This window comes from Xylocopa sonorina, chromosome 8 (genome assembly GCF_050948175.1).
Source record: "Xylocopa sonorina isolate GNS202 chromosome 8, iyXylSono1_principal, whole genome shotgun sequence".
Classification (NCBI taxonomy): Eukaryota; Metazoa; Arthropoda; class Insecta; order Hymenoptera; family Apidae; genus Xylocopa; species Xylocopa sonorina.
The window spans coordinates 8,122,938-8,145,592 of record NC_135200.1 but is presented as its reverse complement, the minus strand read 5'-3'; the positions used below and the strand labels follow the sequence as shown (position 1 = coordinate 8,145,592).

Sequence of the window (22,655 nt, the reverse complement as noted above, 5' to 3'; positions counted from 1 at the left end):
GCTATATTTTTTTTCAAACACTAACATTGCCAATACTTTAAATTCTCTTGTGCATTAAACACAAGCTGTTGTATGTATTTTCTTCGTTTGAGATCTCATTTTAAAAAAATTCGAATTTAAGAAGCATTTGTCGAAGTTCACGTGTATTTAACTAGTTCCCGATTTAACTCGTACGTAAAATCGGGAAGGGATTAATTCTACACGAAAAGTAAGTCGAAAATATTGACAAATATTTGTTCATTTAAGGATTTGTTTTTTGGAAAATCAAGTTCAAATACTTCTAGAATATGCGAGTATTTGGTAGAGTTCTGACTCAACATATTCGGTGGGAATATCACTGAGATGATGAACTGTACTTATTGGTGGGTATCAAAATGGCATCGATAAGTTCAGAAAATTTGCAAATATCAATGTAAGGAACTTTTTTGTTATGACGGAATATTTTTCCCTTAAAATATTATTTGTTTTTAGAGTCTACATCCATCTGTAAATAGGAATTACAGCTGGTCTCGACAGCTGGTCTACATCTGTACCGAATGTGTTAAGTTAGTCAACTAGTTGGCCAACATAAACCCATTCCAGTAAAATGTTGAAATTCTACTTTCTTGACAACGGTACTCTTCAAATTAAAACCTGTTCTTCGGAATTTTCGACTTATTTTTACATGTAGATGTACCCTGCATATATTATTTAGTAATTAACTAATTACAAATGCGTATATATCTATTCATATGCCTTGTTTACCATAGCTCTGTTGAGTGTTTCTCTTCCACAGTAGATGTCCGCGCAATTCTGCATGTGACCTTGCATTCGAAGCCAACAAATTTTATTTTTCTTTTCTCTTACAAATATAAGGATGGATCATTCATCGATCATAAGTTGGAAATGCACCATGCCAGTGTTCCCTTGTTTAGATGTACTGAATTTTATGTTCTTCGCCCATGCTCGACAGTTGACGTTTATTATTCTATTCCCTAAAAAAATAATTGAAAATTGTTTACTTAACTATTCTTAGACAACATACGTAGTATATCGTGCTATTATTACTTTTCTAAAATTGTAAACATCTCTAACAACTTGTTTATTCCCTTTCCAATTTTCACTTGTTTAAAATCGAATAAGAAGTCTTATCATTATGAAGAAATTATTGACTTTCAATGAAACGTGTTTATAACGTGTTTCTTTTCTTCTAATATGTAGATATATTGTTCAGAAATATAGATAACATCTTTTGGATCATCCTGTTTACGCACAAAGAGTTTATTGACCAATGAAGCCAGTTGTAAGACAAGATGACTTATGCATGTAATTTTAAGAGCGTCTAGTCGATAACACGTTTTAGTTGGAGCTTATCATGTGCTTACAGTATATATATACAGATCAGTCAATATCAAGTAACAATACAGTTTAAGAGATATGAAAGTGATCTCTGTCTTTCTGTTTTATTTGAACGGAAGACTAGAGAAACCAGTGAATAAGTGAAACTTTAAGATTTACGTTGAAAAGCCCTTTTAAAATCTATCCACGTGTTGAAAACGCTTTTGATTTACTTACTTTCGGGTCGAAGGAAATGCACAGCAACGACGGGACTCAAATAACTAGGAATATTTTGATACGGATAATAATACCCTGGAAATCCGCGATTCTCAGGATAATAGTCCAACCAACCGATAGCTTCCCTATCGTGAGGATTTGCACCTTCGCAGGAGACCCAGATGGTATTCAACTGCAATGCGAAAGAAGATAGGATAAATCGAAAAGCATGGAAAGGGCGTATATGTACATGGATACTTATTCTGAGAATATTCAATACACAAGATTCTTTTCTTCCTTCTGCCATTAATACTAGCAGACGTACACATATCAGTCGTTTATATAGTTATTAGCGGTACAAAAAAAAAAAGGAAGAGTTATCTTATAGACTGAATTTACTGTGAACTTTTTTCACTACTCTTTAAATTAAATCAAATTAAATATATCGCGTAAACGTAATAATATGCATATGGAATTGCACTGAAATGTTTTTTAAATATCGACTGACACAGTTAACTGACCGACTAACTAACCCATGAACTGTTGGTGGACTTAATGTGGTCGACGAGAGTTTGCGGCATTTCGCTTGGTAAGTTTTCGGTATCGTTGTAATATTCTGGTACCCAACCATATATCTGTAAACAATGTATTTATTAATACATGTTAATTGATCTATTTTAAATTAATTACATTTGAGCTACTTTTCTTTGTTTATACTGATGATGAATTATAATGTATATCATCACAATTATAATAAATCAACAAGTCGTAACGTACTCTATTTAATTTAATATAGATGCAAGGAGCCGAGTTATTAAAACCATATTGCTGGCTAGGCGAACAAGGACCCCAGTTGTTCACGTCGACTGCACAAACGTGTCCTGCCTTGGCTGGTTTATCGTAATTACAAATCTGTTGATTCCTACCGCCATTTGGTAGCAGAGATGAATTTCTATATTCTACAAAACATGGACAACGTTAGAAGATGGTTTTATATGGAAAGGTATGTGACCTGAAGTAGAATTTATTAATATAGGGTCGTTGTAAAATGATCAGCTACTCCACTGCGAAGATTTACCTTCCAAAAATTTATCCAACAGGCCAGTCCACTTTTGCACTGAGCTGGGATTCGACGAACTATACCAAATCAACGACTTTTCATTAGTGTCTTCGGAAATTGGCCGAAATCCTAAACCTATTGGAGTATAAACAGGTTTTATTAGTGATATATAGTGTTATGTCATACGTGGTACGTTTTTCAATTGGTAAGTAAAACAAATGTATGTAATTGCATGGAATTTATATAGTGGTGTGCAGTCCATGGAAGCTGTGGAAGTGTCGCTTAGTTAATTTTCTTCTATATAAGTTAACTCATTGCCACAAGCGACGGCTGTAGCCGTCCAATTTTTGGCGATACGTAGACAAATTATGATTATAGTTACTTTCATTAAACTCCTACTGTAACTCTCTTTTGTTTATAGCAGCAATTTTTGAACTTGTATAGTAAATGTTGACTACATATTGCCTTCGCTACGGTCATAGCCATTATTTGTTTTGAGTACAGAAAAAAGTGTCTGGCAATGGATTAAATTGTTTATTCGTTCTGATATTTTTTATTCGAGACACATTTTCATAAATGTAAGGTAGAATGCAGTATATTTACCGGGGTTGGTTCCTATTAGACTCTCCTCCAGAATCCATCTTGGTTTCTCATTACTTAGCGTAGCTAATAGTCCTTTCATGCAAACAGCAAAGAGTAAGGCTAATACGCTGAAGAAGCAAGCGTAGAAAATTCCAGTGATGGCTGAAATAACATAAAAAAAGAAACTATATATATTATAACTGGTATATCGAGAGAAAAACGAATTTCCAATGTTTGTTTGGCTTTTTATTACCAATTAAAGCGGTAGATATAACTTGGGCTTATTGCTACTATTCCTATAGAAGGATAAAAGTACTTAAAATATTTTCGAGCTTCCTTTTTACGTCTAAGTTTTAGCTGGTGTACGTTAACTGTGGAATTACGTGGCCTCGAAAATTTTCACCATTTCAATGATTGGAAGGAAAATATTTAAAGCGTAGGCACTGTGCCAAAGTCCGATCTAAATATAGTTCCTTTTTCAAGAGTGGCGTATGCTAGTGCCGGCCATTCGTTTCTTCTTCTTTATCGAGATCGATTTTCAAACAGAAATTCATTTCTAATGTAACACGGTGGCTACATTGAGAAAATATCAATTAAAAGAAGACAGTAGAATATAACGTTTGTTTACATTTAATTGCTGCCTCAATGTTGACCGACGTCCAATTAAAATCTGTTTCTACAATTCATAACGCAGCTTGCCAAACGTTTATCGCATCGCTGGGGTTCATTATGAAAAAGATCAATGAATTTTTATCAACCTATTATTACTAGTAATGCGACAAATGTTTGCAATGACATTGGTATAGAAAAATAGTTAATTTTGTGCTAAATTTGTTGCCCTTCCTACATGCTGTTCGTCATCGTATATTTTTCAAGTTTTTTATATAACTCTAAGAAATAACAGTTTGTAGCTTTTTTCTGATTATTTTTTTTACTAACAAACGTTGATCGACAACGTTCTAAATGCAGGTGTACCGTACCGTGGAAACCTATATTTATTACAGTAGTTTCCTGTCGTACAGGAAACGGTACGATCCTTCTATATCTTATACTCAATCATTTACTTTGCTATTCCATTTCTAATATTCCATTAAGTATCCTCTTTTAATACTTTTTTAGTACATTGTCTTTTTTATTTCCTCTATCATTAGTTTGAAATTATATTAGACATTCTTTAACTTTTCTCTTGAGTATAAGTTCTCCTTTACTCCATCTACTTTTTTTAGTCGATTTATATATCTACTAGTCGCTTCTTTTCCCAGAACATTATGGAACCTTTGATATTAATTTTATGTCAGTAAACGTAGCATTACTTAGTAACTGAAACTTTTGTGTTTTATGACCTGATATTTTACATAAACCGATAAAATTGACACTAGTGTCGTATGCAACTGTGTACAGTACCAGATATTAGACATATGAGGAATCTAATTCACTTAAATAATATATATACGTACTTCCTTGTAATTGTTTCCTTATTTCAAGGAGAGAATGATGAGAGTATTTACATCAGCACGTTAACAAGCTTTACGCGTACATTTACTAGGTATGCAAATTCGTAGTAATTTTAGTAGCTAAATAGACTGCATATTTTTTGTCCACCGCACTTTAATTTGTTATTCGTCGTTAGAACACGAGAATTTAAAGGAACTGGTAATTCACGTAACTTTACATTCATATTGGTGCTAACAACGAAAATTACGTACGGTTAAAATTCATAATTTGATGTATTTTCATTTTTTCTTCTTTTACTAATTCATATTCATAAATATTCATATATGTAACGTAATTATATTGCGTTTGGATTTTTACTAAAGTTATTAACATTTAAATACTACAAAATCTCTTTTTCCTTATCTCATTTAAATATACTAGTTAAATATATTAATTCTCTTCGTTATGTATCAGGTTTACAAAGTCACTGTGATACTAATACACGATATTATATTAATTTTAGAACAGTATCGTAATATTAAAAAAAAAAAAAAAAACGAAAATAATATTTTTGAACAGATTTTACAAATGTGTCACAGTTATACTCTTACCACATTAGGAGACATTAGAAGCATTAATATCAATAAATCGTGTCAGAAGTTATTTCCGCTCTAATAAATCTCATTCTTTCTTCCTCTTCGTTCCTCCTCATCATTCTTTGACTTTCTCCCTTCTTCCTTCTTTCTCTTATCCGCTCAAAGAAAATCTGATAAAAGTAAGACATAGAAGTACGTTTCATGCTTTTAGGAGTGATACAATGTTTTATCATCAGAAATTTAAGAAGGTCAGAAAATATAGGAACAGAAATGTTGGTTTTCCAATTGAATTCTGTACGAATCTGTAAAAAATATGACTCGAGACCAGATTGACGTAGGGTTGGAATCATTTATGAGGTCATATCCATTCCAAATTTAACGATATAATCAATACAGCACATATATGTGATTTAAACACACTTAAACTCGTACTGAACTTTCCTAATTCTTCTTCCTGAAAAACTAATTACTTTCACGTACAACTGTTGTATCTTAACATGGTGTCAATCAAGCAATTATAATCTCAAACTGAACTACATACTACAGTTAACTATTTTCAATAATGAAGCTTTTAAAGCAAACATTGAAAGTCCAATATCGCAGGTATCCATAATGTAGTAGTACTTACGTACATATTCAATTGAATGGTTAATTTTATACTTTAGAAAGGAACATAAATACGTTTTCCTTACATAAACAGACCGGTATCTGCGTTGTACTTATCGTTAGATTTTTACGACTAACTACATTGTGAAATATTTGAAAAATAAGCTTCGAATTAAAAATAACGATTTTCAATGCTATGCTAAGTAACGTTTAATCTTGTCCCTTGGCTTCTTTGTTGATTTCTTCATTTCTAATATGTAAATGAATAGAAAGGGATACCCAGTATAGAAATGGTGCACATAAAATTCAGTTTGGCGCGGGGCATCGACACTCGACGTTTACATTATTCTAATGGACTTTAAAATTTCTGTGTGCTACTTGCGTAATCTTATCGTGGTAACTTTCCACTTTCCATTTGGATATTTAAAACAGATACATCTATCTAAAATAGAAACGTCTATGTAAAATAGATACATCTATCATAAAAATCAAGTTCTGTTAATTACTTTCCATTTAACATATGAACAGAGAATTAGTATTTCTCAGAATATTGTAGTTTATGTTCATATTGAAATAAATATAAAATAAGTGTGTTAAAGTTTATGGAATTCTAATTCCAAATTTTTATTCTTGCAGCTCTGTTGAATGATCATTCGAGGTATTGAAGATATAATCTGTTATTTAACAGATATGTTCTTTTAATTAATTCAGAGAAACGATAGAAAGAACAACTGCAATATTCAAATATAAAATACTCTTTATCCTGTGTCACATAACAGACCTACATAATCAGTACAGGAATATACAAGCAATGATAAGATAAACTACTACTCGATATTGTACCTCTTAGGAAGCATTATTACAATCTTCTGTTAGCAATTCGAAATAACGATTCCAAGAATATGGAAATACATATCGCAAGACTGATAATAAATCTTTTCTCATAACTAAGAGCTGGTATGTTATAATAAATAACTGAATATCTGATGTATAAACACAACAGTAAATTTGAACTTCAAAGGGAGAATAATACGTAATGATATCGATAAGGAGCAATTTCATGTAATAGCACCAAATATCATTAATGTTATTAAAGTCAGTGGTGTGCGATACCTAATAAATTTAATAATTAATGTCTTATCGTAACTTTGCATAGAGTACACAACGGTCTCAATGCCGCTGATAGCAATTAAACGCTGCTAGAATTGGACTGCGTCTTTTAACTATATTTAAATCTTTCACATAGCATGGATACTACCATTTCTCTTAATCACTCCTTAACGTTGTCGATACTTATTTCCGGTGCTCTTTCACTCTGCCGTTGCCAAACCACAGATCTCGTATGGCCATCGTACAATTTACTTCAACCGGAATATAAATCTGTATCTATTTATGTAGATTTTACGCGATGAAACCATGAATGACAGTCGAATTATAGGATAAACCCAGAACACTGCGAGCTCATTCTGTTGGCATGTAGCAAAGTCAAGGAAGCCCTAATTCTCAATCAAGTGCTTGATTTAGGTATCCAACTTGACTTTACGCTTGCCCCGTTGACGCGCAAAATAAAAAACAACCGTAGAACTTGTTCGTCGTTCACAAAAAGGTGAAACGGGAAAAACTTGTTTTTAATCCTGATTAGGGACTCGAGCGTGCAAGTATATCGGGAGATGCAAGTGTTTATGCAGGTCCAACGCACATGCTATCCATGTGCCTGTGCAAACATTAAATTACAGGAATGTAATTACCCCATTTCTTTCCCGTGTGACCGCAGTAAGTGCCTTCGACTGGGTCGTGAATGAAATCCTGGAAGGCTTTCCAAAACTTCTTTTGCTCGGGCACTCGGTTGTAATCGAATTCGAAGGTACCATTCTGCAAATTCTTGCCCGGTACACTCATCTCGGCTACTGTCTCTCACAACACACGCGATACTCCGTCGCACGGCACTTAAACAGAACAGATCTTTCGATCGTCCCAGCGATCGACGTTAACTCCGTACGAAACTGGACCCGTAGGTAGAAGCGGCAGTCTTTACGTCGTTTCAGCGGACTTGTACTCCGAGCTGAAACAACTCGCTACTCTCGTTGTCTCGAGGAGAGCCGAATGATACCGCGTGCTGCCAAGCTCGGTGACGCGACCACGATCGGCCAGCTCTACCGATCGAGTAGCGAGAAACGCTGTAAAATATATCAGGGAGCCTACGTTCGTCGGTTTATGGCTGATTCACACCTAGTTACCAGCGAAAAATCATTCCTCGTGATATGGTACTGTTTCGTGTTAACCGTCGCATGAGAAGATCGTTCAGAGATCACATCTTGTCAAATAAGTTGCACGTTAAGCCCGATCACGCTCTGCACAAATGATACAATCAGTGTCGCTCTTATTTTCTTAAGGATAGTTAAATTAAACGTGAATTATGTTATTCACTATTGGATTTTACAGGTGAATTAATACCTTGTTGACGCTAGTATTATAAAATTACTCGTACACATAAGAAATTGCAGCCAGGGCTTATAACTAGTATTATATTTCTTATCATACTTATCTTTATGCGTATTGCATTTTTCTCGCGTTGCATTGGGTTTCAATTACACAGTGTATTATTCCAAGAATTTTGCGGGTGTGCTGAGATCAGTTACATCGGAAGTGATTAATATTCTTGTCTGTAAAAATATTTTTCTTAAAATTTTAAATACTTAAACGTAATATTTGGTTTCTATTTCCTACTTCTTTCAGTTGCCGAAATCATAATTTCTATTGTCACACATGAGTTAGAAACAGATTTTGTTCACTAATTTTTGATGTCAGTATCACTCGTAAATTTTTATAATAAATTCTATAGCGAATTTCAACAAAATACTTTATCATTATTTGATGTATTTTGTTAATTGGAAACGCAAGATGTATATGTTGCAAGACAACAATAAGCTTAATTTGTAATAAATTAATGATTATATTAGATTTTATCTCTAAAATTATACAACCGTGTTTATACCAGAAGTAGTCAGGGTCACGCTGTTTCACGTGTTTCTCGTCATAAGATACGTAAACGTAACCGACATTATGCTTTACTGCAAATTAGGTTTCACCCATTTTAACAAGTTCTTGACAGACAGACAATGAAAAGTCGAATGATGACATGTTAACATATATCATACAGAAGTATGCAGAACTTCATTATTTTTTCCTTAATTTCTGCAGTCATAAACATCTTTCTGTCTCTTTCTGCTTTTTAGAAACCTTTCAGCATGATAATACAGAAAAGAATTTTGTATTCTTTCTACTCACGTTTATATTTTCATTGATTTGATGTTCCATCAACCTTTTATACAATAACGAAGATGCTTAATCACAATACTTCCTTTTAAATAACAATTGAACGATTTGATTTCGTTATACGGGTTGTCTTAGAGCAAGTAGTCAAGCTAGATAGCGGGTTATTCTACTTACGGGGTTGTGAAGTAGGTAAGTAGAATATCCCTCGCCCAACTCTGCTATCTATCCTATGTAGGATATAATATATCTAGGTACATATGCAGGATACTAGGTGTTCTCTGGAGAAATTTGAACAAGTAATTCTAGAGTACAAAATGAAACAAAAATTAAAACTAAGATCAGGATGTTTTTTCTCGTTTCATTCTTACACCTTTTCGTCTATTATTATTTGGAAATCTAGCGAATAACGAGAATGTTGTTCGATATTATAAGCCCACAAATAACACTCCACTGTTACTAGTCTATTCGCTGCAATAATTATATGACTGATATCCACAATAAATTGTCATACATTTGAAGTTATTAAAATATTCGATACTTACGTGTTAAATTTTTAAATTTTAATGCAACAATAGGAGATAAATAATGTAATTGCCCGGTGAATGGAAAGTATTCAACTGGAAATCCTGGAACCGGGATGTAGTCTATCTCTCCGATGTGCTCTTTATCAACATTATTTGCTCCATCGCACGACAGCCAAATGTAATACTTGAACAAAATAGAATATGTTCCTTTTTAAATAAATGCCATTAACAGGTTGGAGATGGTTCTGTATTTATAAGAAATTTAAATGCGCGCAAGAATGCGTCCGGAGAATCGCACAAGTAATCTAGTTATCAATAAAACCTCTCGAGAGTCTTGTACTGCTTTCTTCAATCTGTCTGGCATGTCCTGCGGTAAATTTGTAGAATAATTGTAATATTCTGGCATCCAATCGAACCTCTGCGACAAGTATATATTTTTATTTTTAATTGATCTATATTTATAATAATTTTAAATTAAAACAGCGTAATCGTGTTTTGCAATTACCTTGTTAAATTTAATAAGGACACAAGGCTGTAAGGGATTCCCATATCCGTACGGTGGTTGACTACATTTCCCAAGGCTTTTAATATCAAAATAACAAGGTTTACCACGATCCGATTTATAATGCTCATTATGACAATTTAAATCATAGTTCGAAATGCTTTGGCGATACTCTGAAATAACGAATGCTCAAAAATGCATTATAAGTAGTATGAACTTCAGTAGAAATATTGTAAAAAATACCTTGCAAAAAAACAGTTAAGGCTCGAACATATCTTTCTGGTTTTGTATTACTGGTGAAATTATTCACCGAAATTATAGGTGATGCGGTTGACATGCTGTTTGGTTTAAAAGCTATACCTTTAGGAAAAATTTCATTTGATATTTTAAGTTTATGTTGCACGTGTTATTTTATATATCTATAGATAATAAAAATACGCATTTAATCATAATTTAGTCGAAGCAGACTGTTCGTAATATTTTGGCAAAAAATTATTTATAGAAGGAGAGGGATTATACAAAAAAGTTTCAAGTTTATTAAAAAATTGTACGTTCATTTACCTGGATTACCAAAAGTTGAACGGGTGAATCGTGTGAAAAGGGATTTTGAAGATACACCAGGATATTGGAAGAATGGTTTATTCAATTTGGAAACATAATCTATGCTTATCTTCATTTGTACTGCGAAAATTGTACCCAAAATGGTAAAGAAGCACAAGTAAAATATTCCTAGCTGACCTGAAAGTTAAATATATTTTTGGAGTAAATACATTTCACACGATATGTGGTCATATTACTCTGTAAAGCATAACAAAGCGTACAAAAAGCCGGATGCAGCTTAATTGATGCAATACATCCTCTGTAATATTAATTTTCAAGGACAGCGTTATAAAATTATATTTCTTTTTGTACACTAGAGCTATCTTTTAAATAAGACGAAATAACTCGCAGCGGTAATGTTAAATAAATTATTCCGAACGTTACCCCATTCTCTTGCTGTTCTATCTAGAAATGCTTTTCGATCTTTATCCCAAATAAACCGCAAAATATTTCGAAGAGGTCCTAAATCAGGTTGCGGTACTCGAGCTTTGTAATATTCCTCATTATGTAATATCACCATATTGAAAACTGATTTGTATTTTCTATTTGAGAAGTACAGAAAAAAAATTAATATAGATTTATTCCAATTTTTAATTTCTTTTCTATTTCTTTAATTATCTATATTTTCTTATGCAATGCATTAATAGTTTTAACTAACTTCAATAAAGTAAAAACACGAATTTATTCGCATTTACTCATTTGAGTAACAAATATCATCTACAATTATATAACAAACCAATGTATCAGCTTATTTAACTAATAAGATCTTACAGATCTATTGCAGTTGATATTACTGAAGAAAAATAGAAATCGTTGATATCTGATTCTTTGTAAGTAAAAAAAAGTATCAGTTATCGATGTCGAGGAGCTGGTGTCAGTGACTTTAATTCACGCTAGCTCATATACGATTATATCGTATAAATAATTATACGAATACATCATTAAACAAAAATTGAAGAAAAAGGACCGATATCGATATAAAAATTATGGTAAGACAAAAACAACTTGGTCTTCTTTTACAGAAGGAACTTAATGCGCTTTCTTTGCTAAGCAGCCAAGTTGATTTGAGCAAAATTTGTGGTCTTTTACATTCTGTCATATTAAGTTTAAAACATTCTGTTGATGAGATGTACTCGATTTCTAACATCAGTCCATTCAGATTATGTCAGCTGATATAGAGAAGAGATTTTTTTCTTATGATTATATATATTAGCAAACTTTCCTTTTCTTAAAAAGATTCACTCTTAAAAAGCGTTTCTTTTTCTTCTAACACTTAATGTGACACAAATCAAGCACAGATTGGCGGTTATTCAATGAAAATGGCTCCATCTAGTGGTGTTATTTTTCATTGATTGAGCTGCCAAAACTCTTCTAACTGTCTGTACATTTCCAATAATCGTTCGCTGTTAAATAAGTTAAGCTATATGTATAGATCAATTTTTATAAATATGCATAGTCTGTTCCTTGTTTGAACCAAGTGTTTGTTTTTGAACCAAAATTTTCGTCAGTTCGCGTTATATGATTTTCATTATTGGTAACTCTGATCACATGAGAATCTGCCTGCAAATGCGAAGTAGCCTGTAACTTTGGATTCATGATTCGCGTCTGTTTCGACTCGTAGAGTTGTTACGGTATGGCTGATGTGAGCCTAAGTTTAGATGACATAATTAAAAAATCGAAATCATCAGGAATGAGAAGCAGAGGTGGAGGGTGAGAGAATCTTAAGAAATTAATAGTATATCTGATCCCATAGTAACTAAACTCGATAGCTGAACTATCGATTTCTGTCTCCCTTTATAACCTTAAAGAAACGAGTCTACAGCTATCAAAAAAAGGAAATTTCTTTTTTAGTATTTTCGATAATATCTTTGAAAATCTTTTGTTCCGATCATGCTACTTCTTTCTATTATTCAATTTTTATTACACTAGCTTTATAAGTTTATCTCATAATTTAAGATTAATAGGAGAATACTTATTTTAAAATTGAAAGCTTCTCCAAGCATTGTAAAGTACTATCTCAAATGTTTTGAAACGGAAATTGTTCCTCTCACTGATTCGTAAAAACTGTTACGAATCATTATTTACGCATTTCTTCATAATCTTATTTCGAATATATGTTATAGATATCACAAATTAAAGAGTAAGCAGTCTAATGTATGTTTAATGATATCTAACCATAGTCTTCAGTCCACATATTAACCCTAGGAATGTAAGAGAAAAAAAAATGTCCACAATGTTTCAAACTTAATTTATTATTTATGAGTTATTTCATGAATCTATTTGTATTAGCAAATAATTGTACTTAATGATTATAATTATATATTAATAAATATTGTATTTATTCTTGCTTGAAATTAATAATTAGGTTTTATATGGATATAAAGATGAAACATTTGAGTGACCTAGCTAATCATTAATTTCCAATAAAATTGAATCTAGGATTTTATATGAAGCTGCTACATTAATAACCTTATATAATTAATAATCAATATAGAAGCAAAAGGAGCTATAGCCACATGTTATAACTAATTCAAATCTTTTATATCTTTGATCCTTAAATCATTTGTAACTTTCATTTCTGTATTTCATTATATGTATTTCTTTCATTTAATAAACTTTAAACTACTTTTATTACACAAATAAAAATCGTTTTTAAGCGGGGAATATGCCATTTTTAATATTTGTTTTATATGAATACAAAATGATTTTCTATTAATTTTCAACACTATTGCATTGCTAGGGCTAATGGTATGTCGGCAAACAATTATTTTTGGAACGGAACTTGACAAAGCAAATTTTGAATACGTAAAGTTAATAAAAACCTTTTGTCACTTTTTGCGCAGTGTCCGCAGAGGAATTAATCGAGGTGCCCGTGCTAATGGTTCATTAAGAGGACGTGGCTCGCAGGTGATTACAGATGCGCGATTTAAAATCATACAAAAAAATCGAGAGAAACTTACAGATGCAAGAGATAAGTTAGCTGAGATTGCTAAACAAAGCGATGCTAGACTAAAGTTAGACAAGATACGTGCATCTCAGTTTAAAAAGATAGAAACTCAGATACCTGGAATATCTCGGAAAACAGGTCGCAATGGAAGACTCTCTTTATCGACTAATAAAATGCCACCGATTATGCCACATACCATACCGCCAAATATTCCAAATAATTATATGCCACCACCTACAAGAACAGTGGGTTATAGACCACCTCCACTTGCTGAGTCTCATTACATGGGAGACATGAATATGGATTTTACTGATGGTACAGAAAGAATTGTTATATCTATTTAATATAATATTTAATATAGAGATAGTTATTGTAATGAATTTTTGATATTTACAAAACTCTTAAAAATATTTGTCTCAGAAGTGGTGATTTAATATTTTAATATTAACTCACAGATTATATAATGGAAACAGCACCTTTAAGAAGAACAGTAAGTAATGAATATGCTCCTGCACCACCACCTCCACCTCCTGTGTTCAGTATTAAGCCTGCATCTTCATATACATGGGTAAAACCAACAAGCAGTAACTTAACAAGAATTGTACCTTCTCATAAGTCTGATGTTGATAGAGATCGTGAAAGAGCAAGAGACTACAAAGTTATCGCACGTACTTCAATGGTAACCATTACTTTGTACAATTTATCAATGTCAAATCATTAATTTTTAACTTCAATTTATTCACAATTAATGATTCCAGACCAAACCTGTTCCTCCTCCATATAAAGAAGATTGGACTTTTGGTACAAAATCGCGGTATATATTTTTAGCTGTCGGAATATAATGTATAAAATATTTTTATATGTAATCATTTTTGAGTTAATACTTTCCCTCTATTTTATAGAACTATATTAGCCGAAGATCCGGTAGATTCAAAATATTACGATTCAAGAAGTCATAGAGATGTTGGAGTAAAGTCAAGATTAGATTCACTTCCAACTAAATCGCGAAATATGGGTGTTTTATCTCGATCTAAAACGAGTTCCAGTTCGTCCTCGCAATCTACCGGTTATCGAATTGTAGTGTCAAATTTGCAAGCAAATGTTACGCAAGAAGATATTAAGGTATATTACACACATTACATGAACCTAACAAGAATGGTATAATATCTGTATATTTTAGGAATTATTTGAAGATGTAGGAGAATTACTAGTATCCAGATTAGTACGCCCGGGCACTGCAGAAGTAATTTATAAAACATTAAAGGATGCTACTAAAGCTGTTGAAACGTATCATAATAGACAGTTAGATGGGCACCCGATGAAGTGTCTTCTCGTAAATCCGCGACCAAAAAGTAATCCAACAGGACCAGCTGTTAGATCTCTTACAGAGTAAGTAATGCGGTGATTGATCATGAAAAAATGTAATTACTTATTATTAATGAGGGGTTGTATGTATTTATGGAAAATTTAAGTGATCAGAAAATTTCAGAATAATCGTAGCACCTAAATATATGAAATATTCGAAGTAAAGTACTCTTTCTTCAATTGTCTTCATAAAAGTATGAATTTGCATAAACATCCGCAGTCTGCTTATAAATTATTTATATCTGACATGTCTATGGTTGATGCTCCTCATGCAATACATTCGAATTTAAACTGGACATGCCTAATTTATACACTTGCATCTTTATTAAGTGGATATGGAATATTCTAAGGGCAGATGAATATTTTTGTTTTTTTTCAGATCTAGAAGAAGCGTTAGTTCAAGTTATGTACAACCAAGTTTAGGTGCAGTACATCGCGCATTGTTTGATGATTCTTAATCAAATATATTAATTTTAATCAGAAAATGTCATGTATAATGGCAGAAAATTTTATTCCAGATATTTCTAAAAGAATGTATAAAAAAGGGAAATAGGGAATGAATTAAAAGTTCACAAGGCAAAATAATGTATAGAGGAAGTTCATAATGAAATTTGTATCTAAGAAATGTCACGTTTTAATTTGTATAAACAGTACGCTTCGGTATTCGAATGAAATCAGTGTAATAGTAAAAAATGAATCTTGGATGTAATTGTAAACAGTATATAAAAATGCTTCTTGTACATTTAATATAATCAAATAAAATAAGCATTTAGGAATTTTTAAAGGAAATGTATTTAATTAGATATAAAATATGAAAAATATATATCGATTATTTAGAGTCTTTTATATAGTATACTATACAATAAATAAAAAAAATGATACGCGACTCTGTGTTGTAAACACGTCGTTACTACGATAAAATGTACTGTATCTATGATAGAAATTTCATTTACCAGGTATGAGATGATCATAATACTGTTATTTATAGCTGTGAAATATGAAAGCTAATTGTACATGCTATTAATGAAATGCGCTGATTGGAAGTTCTTTCGGGAATAGATGGTACTATATTGAAGCAAGTTTAAGTAGGTATGTATATACATTGTATTTGGAATAGTTGGCAATTGTTACCAATCGTACTAAATGGTATGTAAATAAATTTGCTCTTAGCTGTACCAATAACTTCTAGTAGAACACAAACTTATAGGACATTCTACGATTCTTAATTTTATTTAAATATTTTGTAGATGTCTATTTTGTTTAGTATTGGTAGATGCTATGTGCAATCGTTTTTTTCAATCTTCTTGATAATTTAATCTCGTTCTATCCAAAGTACCTGGTTAATATCAACTTAGTAAATTTTTAATTAATTTCACTTTATCATATCTTATGCATTCCAATTTTTTCCCTTCAAAGTATCACAGGTGTAAATAAGATATTCCTAAAGGTTTTAGCCAAGCGAGTATTTTCAAGGAAACTCTTCCCTTAAAAATGTTTTTCGCTCCTGAACCAGGATACTTTAAAAATATTTGTTGTTCCATTTAAATATTGAAGATATCTTGTATTACTTATGTGCTCTTCAGACGGTTGATTTTCTAGTTCGATTGCAGGAACGTACGTGACGGTAACGGAAAATGATTGCTCCATCAATTCTTGTTGCTTCTGACTTTCTTTTAATGCTGGACTCGTAATACTGTCGGAACCTCTCGACATTTCTAGCTTTACTGTCGGTGACATGGAAGCTGTGAGTGTATCCTGCTCTCTTCGCGGTGTTACTCGGGGTGTACTTGTGTAAGTCAAGTCGTTTGATGCCTCGTGCTTATCGTTCAAATCCTGAAAACATTTTTCCATATTACGCATAAGTAAGTCAAGAATATTTTGTTTTTTTTCAGCACAAATGAACATGAATTGGTCGACTGAACAAAAAATACAAATCACCTGAACGGGTGATTCAGGTTCCTGTTGGCTGTCGTCAAATATTTTGGATTTCATGTCTTGCAAACACTGTCCGCATAACTGATGTTGTCTGTAAAATAAAATACAAATTTTTTCTTTCACTTTTATCATTCGTTAACAAATAGCTCAATTAATGAAGCTAATTATTGATTTGAATCAAGGAGAACAACTACTATTTAAGGAGAGAAGGAAACAGCCTTTCGTAAATAAGTAACAATACTGTTAAGGAAATAAAATTCGAGTTCAAATAGTTAAGTGTACTAAATATATTGCACATCATTTAAAAAAATATTTTACATATTTACGCCTTTTACAATAATTGTAGTTTACATTTAGAAGTGTGTCTTTTTAAATTTTCAGCTACAAGAATTTTGTCTGGAAAATATTGTGAATTAAAAAAGAATCCTTCGAACGATACCTACCTTACCTCTTCGAGCGCAGTCAGTTCAACTTGAAGAATTTTCACATTTTGTGCTTTGCCACGCAAAACGTCCAACTGCTTCTGTAATGCGTTATTCTTTTCTAACTGAACCGCTAATTGTTGAGCCAGGTCAGCGATATTTTTCTGTTCTCTTACATCTTCGATTCGAACTTTTTGCAATTGCCTCAGTAATTCGGTAATTTTGTTTTGATGGTTAATCAAAGTTGTCGATAGTGTGGAACAGATCTTTTGATCGGAGGGGCCAGCATCCTGAAAATCAGTAACTATAAATTGTCTGAACAGTAGAAAACGAAGAAGAAATATTTTCATAGCATAGAAAGCTGGTTAACGAGCAGTAAAAATTAAGAAAGATGTTTCGAAAGAGAACAGCGTGGCAACGAAGCTATCTTAAATGAGATAGAAACTTAACGTAGTAAAGTTATAAAACAGATCGTGTCCGTGTACAGTTTTTAGTACCAATAAGCAATTTTATTATGGAATATATCTAAAATAATGTACAATGAATCTCATGAATATTGATACCTGATCTTGAGTCAGACTAGAAGTCTGTTTCCGAAGGAGGCTTTTATGTTGCCTGTTTATTTCCTGAAGTTTCTTTCGAAGATTTTCACCCTGAGCCTCCAGGGCCTCAGCTGTTAAATAGTGTCTGTTAATAGATTACGAAACGCAATTATTCCATAATTATGACAACGATTAAGCGTTAAAGCAGTTCCTTAGAAATTATTAAATGCATATGGTTTTCTATTTATGTAATAATTATATTATATAGTATTTACTATTCTACGTCCTGTTTTTCGACATATATACGTAAGAGTTAGAATACACGGTAAAAGTGGATAATAATATATAACTTATGCACCTCTTGTGAATCTCTTTATCGTCAGTATTTTCAAGTTGATTACGACAATTCTCACGTTTCATATTCTGGATTTTGGCATGAAGTTGCTCGTTACTTTTAAGTACGGAATCCGTTTTGTCTTCCAGGAGAATCATTTGTCTCTTTATATACTGAAAAAGATATTATCTTTCCATGATCCTTGTCGATAGAGAAATGAACAACTTCGGACATGATTTACTATCTCGATTGTTAAGAAACTACCTCGTTTTCTTGCGTTTGTTTTCTGGTGGCGTTCTCTAATTTCTTAGTGCGTTCCAGAAGCGTTTTACAGAATTCCGCTCCTAGTTGTAAGTCTGAAGTAAATTGCTAAGTAATTAGAGGCATTCGAATGCAACAAGATTGGAATCTATGGTAACATTTTCTGCGTTGACTTTTCAAATTGGATGAAATTGAGTTTAACAGATATGCAGATCGACAACGCGGCATTTAAGATTATAGTATGATATAATATAATACAAAAAAGAAATACGTAAAACTTGGCAAATAGTATTTTAAAAGACTTACCAGAAGGGGACCAGTACTCAGGACTTTTTTGACCCAGTGTGGCCCACTGAGGAAACAAAACTTCGTAATTCGCCATCTCTGTAGCCTGTCTTCTTTACAATTTCTTTCCTTGTACTGTATTTACCGAGTCTTTCGTACTGCTTATTTATACGATCGTATCATCGAGATCCGTTTTGCCTTCGTCTACTTCGAATGAGACACCCGCGTGACAAAAACGCGTAGGTCAAAAGAACGATTTTGTTATTTGTTACGAGCGAATTCAGCTTGTAAACGTCGACAGTACCTAATTTCTGATCAAGAATACGTATCAGCCGTGTAAAATATCTTATACAATAAGAGGACAAAGTACACGTATTAAGTTACACCCTGTATATCGAAGTGTAATATTTAACAGCGTGTTAGGCAAGCTAGGCAAGTTTAAAGAGTGGAAAAGGAAAGAAGGTGTATTACATTCGCTCGTCCTCATTCAATGGGAGAAAACCTCGGAGTTTCTAATCCTTTAATAATTATAAGACACAGTAGATTTTGTCCGTTAAGTGTGTAATTTTTCCAATGTATAATGTCGGGACGAGTGTACGATGTAAAGGTAGATGGTGTCAAATATCGTGACGATGTTGAATCGTTATAATTTGTCAGGATTTATCTAAAGACCGTGTCCTCGGCGATTAAGGGAACCGATCGTCGGTTAAAGGCAGAACACCAAAGAGAAAAGTGAAAAGAAATAAAGAACATCGTTCGAATTCACGTGGCTATCAACTGTACGGTTTTCAATTATATTCATCGAGTGAAATGCTTAAAATTACCATTGAAATTCTAAATACTGTTACATTGCCGTATAAATTAGCGATCGTACCATCAACGATTGAAAGAGCGTTCTACAAATGGAATTGAAATAGAAACAAATAATATAATGGTAATTATAATACACTTGTTGCTAGGACAGGAAGCTCCACTGCAGCGGTTCTCGAACTTTTTTCAAGTGCTAATAATTTGATGCTTGGTTGCCTTTGCGATGAATGAAACTGTTTATTTAAATATTATTGCCAGGACAACCAGTTGGAGAACCTCTGCTCTACTGTACTTCATATTTAATTTAATGGTTTTTGGATGACAAATCCGTTATATTTACCGAACGAAAATATGTTACAGGGAAGACTTTCGCGACTGGAAGAGACCATCGATCGAGGCGGGAGAACGCTTCAAAGATGATTCCAATCCGGCGACGAGTCACGTTTGCGGAAGATTTATTGAACGATCACGCAAAATTCACGGAACCTCGCGAAGTAGATCGCGGAAGGAATGAAAACGTTTCGAGGCTCTTTCGTAAACTACCGATACACGGTGCATGGAGAAGTTATTGACGATGCGACGAAAGTACCCGACGCCAAGTACTTTCGCTCCACTTCAAAGCTAGCGCGATTATATTTGCCAAGTATATAATCATGTGCCCGGCCAGGTAAATTACGTATGATAATTCGTATGATCTCACGTGTCACCTACTTTCACACTGGTTCCCTGCATTCCTATTGATCGATGCATTTCTGCATGGACCGTTCACTCCTGTCGTACTTTATGAAAATACGAGCGGCGACAATTTCATTTCTGGAACACTCGCAACAGCGTTATTCATATTCTAATCTGATATCGCCTCTGGCGTGGTTACAGGGTAAGTTGTTTTAAACTTACCTTTACTCCAAAGGCGAAGAGGGTGCACTTATGTTTGCGTGGTAAAGGATAGCTGTTTCATACCACCAAACAGAGTGCACCCACCATATACACCTAATGCTCATTAATACTGACACTTATACCGCACGTAACACATGCAACACGAATATTAGATGGATTGAGTATTCAGTGAGAAAATAAGAATAATGCATGCGAAGATAAATGAGAAAAGATAAGTAAGACATTGAATTACATTTGATTTCTTATTAAATTATGTCTGCATGTTTTGAGAATGCTAGCTCCTCCAGTAAATGTTATTGCTTTCAGGTGTCACGAATTTGCACGCATACACGACTGAAATCTGTGTAACTAATGAACGTAATATTGTGCAGCGATCATTTAAAGTTTGCGCAATGGGATCTTATCTTCCGAGACGCATTGGTCATTTAATAACAGATATTTAACGCCGTGAATGACACCTTGCTCAAGTTTATAGTATAGTAAGGTGGACACGTAAGTACACGAGTATTGCAGAAATGACTTTTTTTTTTACGATTTCCAGTCGTAATTGAGCACAGCTTACGTTTTACGATTACGACATGGGACTTAATTATGTAAATTAAACAGTTCCTATCCTGGAAATCATTCATAAACGGATAAAGAATGATCAAACATATTAACTTGGTATTTAAATTAGAATGCGTTAAAAAGAAGTATTGCCATAAAGTTTGACATATTAAAGTGCAATTAGTTACGACTGTAAAAAGTACGTGTACTGTTTAATTTACCGTCGAATCAGATTACGCAGAAGGAAGTTTCTATATAATAATGTTGTAAAACAGTTGCTATAATGGTGAATGGATACACTAAGAATGGTACTAATCTCTTTTATAATTCCTCTCGACGACCTCTTGCAGTTTTATATATATGGCAGCTTTGGCGGCACACGCATAGCTATACGTACGATTCAATCGTGAACAGTTACGTTACAGGTTACGACATTCTGTACCCGCTACGTCAAAAGCACGACGACGTGTCGCGGGCTAAGGAATTGTAGGATATTCGATCGCTGACCCGTTTGTCACCGAACTCTCTCATTCAACTAGCCAGTAGTAAACCCCTACAAGGCAGCAGCAATACAGTTTATACTACTTATTTCCTACGCGAGGTAAATAACTGGCTCGTTTCTAGAGTTGCATTGATTTTTCATGACGTACAACAGTGAATGTTAGAAAGGAAATGTTTCCCAATACATCGATTCGCATGGTAACAATTTCAAATGAAACTACTCTAACAAATTGAAGTTTTATCAATTCATACGTGGTAGTGAATGTTCGCGGCTCCTTTCGTTATTGGTAAAATAATAAAAAAGTAACGCATGTAAATTGGTTGCAGAGTTAACAAATGTACCGCTAACTATTTAATGGAAATTACACGATTATCAGTCAAGGAGATACCAAGCATCAAGATATGGCAAGACAATATAAAAGTAAATTTGAATACCATCTATCCAGCAAGAAATCGAATACTAACAAAGGAGTAACGTTAAAATGGACGATGCAGTCTCGAATAGAGACGTGCTGTCGATTATAAATGGGGAGCAGCCTAAATTGTCGATACCACGAGTCGCGTCGATAGCGCGTGTTCATAGACGCACCTATACACACGCGTAACCCCTGTTTCTCCTCTGACGCGACGCCGGCGTGGCATCGCATTGTCGGCGCAGACGCCGTGCCAGCGCTTATTGATCGTGGCTCGGTGGTGCTCGGTGTCCCTGTGCACGCGTCATGCGTCGTCGTCTTTCGCGACGTCGCGACGGTGCTAGACAGGAGGGTTTCCTCGTCTGTTCCCGTTTCTCGTCCGTCAACGCGGAGTAACTAATAACGACGGTGCCAGTGAGGGCAGACGTGTGTACGATCTCGGTTCTCAGTGCGCGCTGTTTGCACGGGGTCTTTAACGGGTCGTTTAAAGGGTCGACGGGATGCGATCGAGGTATCCAATCGAGATCGCGATGTGAATCGTATCCAGGCCGCCTGGTCCTGTCGCTGGAGAACGGTAGAGCTCGTCGCCGAGGATAACGCGAGGAGGAGGAGGAGGAGGAGAACTCAAAAGACGCCACTGCTAGCAGGTGGTTTCCGAACGATATCGGGCTCGTCTTTTTCGCG

The 22,655-nt window shown here is 33.8% G+C and overlaps 5 protein-coding genes and 1 long non-coding RNA gene across 6 annotated transcripts in view; 1 reads left to right on the top strand and 5 right to left on the bottom strand.

Annotated features, from left to right (window-relative positions):
- LOC143426063 (HEAT repeat-containing protein 6) overlaps positions 1 to 22,655 on the bottom strand; it is a 94,235-nt gene that overhangs the window by 16,955 nt on the left and 54,625 nt on the right. The window lies entirely within an intron of this gene.
- LOC143426454 (sodium/potassium-transporting ATPase subunit beta-2-like) lies at positions 630 to 7,979 on the bottom strand. The gene is made up of 7 exons (XM_076899928.1): positions 7,560 to 7,979; positions 3,197 to 3,337; positions 2,612 to 2,728; positions 2,311 to 2,492; positions 2,067 to 2,168; positions 1,555 to 1,726; positions 630 to 974 (listed from the first exon to the last, which is right to left on the bottom strand). Exons 1-7 carry the CDS (start codon positions 7,708 to 7,710, stop codon positions 862 to 864), a joined length of 978 nt encoding a protein of 325 aa, XP_076756043.1. The 5' UTR covers positions 7,711 to 7,979; the 3' UTR covers positions 630 to 861.
- On the bottom strand, positions 8,302 to 11,233 carry LOC143426455 (sodium/potassium-transporting ATPase subunit beta-like). The gene is made up of 9 exons (XM_076899929.1): positions 11,098 to 11,233; positions 10,675 to 10,851; positions 10,357 to 10,473; positions 10,117 to 10,286; positions 9,934 to 10,029; positions 9,630 to 9,795; positions 9,456 to 9,555; positions 9,170 to 9,314; positions 8,302 to 8,474 (listed from the first exon to the last, which is right to left on the bottom strand). Exons 1-8 carry the CDS (start codon positions 11,231 to 11,233, stop codon positions 9,254 to 9,256), a joined length of 1,023 nt encoding a protein of 340 aa, XP_076756044.1. The 3' UTR covers positions 8,302 to 8,474; positions 9,170 to 9,253.
- Positions 12,281 to 15,814, top strand: LOC143426071 (uncharacterized). Its single transcript, XM_076899197.1, has 7 exons — positions 12,281 to 12,423; positions 13,557 to 13,975; positions 14,116 to 14,339; positions 14,419 to 14,474; positions 14,563 to 14,782; positions 14,841 to 15,049; positions 15,405 to 15,814. The coding sequence occupies exons 1-7, from the start codon at positions 12,347 to 12,349 to the stop codon at positions 15,481 to 15,483; spliced, it is 1,284 nt and encodes a 427-aa protein (XP_076755312.1). The 5' UTR covers positions 12,281 to 12,346; the 3' UTR covers positions 15,484 to 15,814.
- On the bottom strand, positions 16,511 to 18,997 carry LOC143425993 (uncharacterized). Its single transcript, XM_076899095.1, has 7 exons — positions 18,826 to 18,997; positions 18,523 to 18,614; positions 18,283 to 18,431; positions 17,946 to 18,069; positions 17,404 to 17,672; positions 16,964 to 17,051; positions 16,511 to 16,858 (listed from the first exon to the last, which is right to left on the bottom strand). Exons 1-7 carry the CDS (start codon positions 18,899 to 18,901, stop codon positions 16,511 to 16,513), a joined length of 1,146 nt encoding a protein of 381 aa, XP_076755210.1. The 5' UTR covers positions 18,902 to 18,997.
- Positions 18,984 to 22,225, bottom strand: LOC143425916 (uncharacterized). The gene is made up of 2 exons (XR_013102089.1): positions 22,047 to 22,225; positions 18,984 to 19,115 (listed from the first exon to the last, which is right to left on the bottom strand). It is a non-coding gene; the product is annotated as an uncharacterized LOC143425916 (long non-coding RNA).

Coding starts and splice junctions, on each gene's coding strand:
- LOC143426454 (XM_076899928.1), bottom strand. CDS start 7,710: ATGAGTGTACCGGGCAAGAATTTGCAGAATGGTACCTTCGAATTCGAT. Junction 2,169..2,310: donor TCTATATTAAATTAAATAGA/GTACGTTACGAC, acceptor CATTGTTTACAG/ATATATGGTTGGGTACCAGA. Junction 1,727..2,066: donor AGTCCACCAACAGTTCATGG/GTTAGTTAGTCG, acceptor TTCGCATTGCAG/TTGAATACCATCTGGGTCTC.
- LOC143426455 (XM_076899929.1), bottom strand. CDS start 11,233: ATGGTGATATTACATAATGAGGAATATTACAAAGCTCGAGTACCGCAA. Junction 10,030..10,116: donor TCCTTATTAAATTTAACAAG/GTAATTGCAAAA, acceptor TACTTGTCGCAG/AGGTTCGATTGGATGCCAGA. Junction 9,556..9,629: donor AAAATTTAAAAATTTAACAC/GTAAGTATCGAA, acceptor TAATTATTGCAG/CGAATAGACTAGTAACAGTG.
- LOC143426071 (XM_076899197.1), top strand. CDS start 12,347: ATGGCTGATGTGAGCCTAAGTTTAGATGACATAATTAAAAAATCGAAA. Junction 13,976..14,115: donor GAATATGGATTTTACTGATG/GTACAGAAAGAA, acceptor ATTAACTCACAG/ATTATATAATGGAAACAGCA. Junction 14,783..14,840: donor TTACGCAAGAAGATATTAAG/GTATATTACACA, acceptor TGTATATTTTAG/GAATTATTTGAAGATGTAGG.
- LOC143425993 (XM_076899095.1), bottom strand. CDS start 18,901: ATGGCGAATTACGAAGTTTTGTTTCCTCAGTGGGCCACACTGGGTCAA. Junction 18,070..18,282: donor GATAAAGAGATTCACAAGAG/GTGCATAAGTTA, acceptor ATCTATTAACAG/ACACTATTTAACAGCTGAGG. Junction 17,052..17,403: donor ACTGCGCTCGAAGAGGTAAG/GTAGGTATCGTT, acceptor TTTATTTTACAG/ACAACATCAGTTATGCGGAC.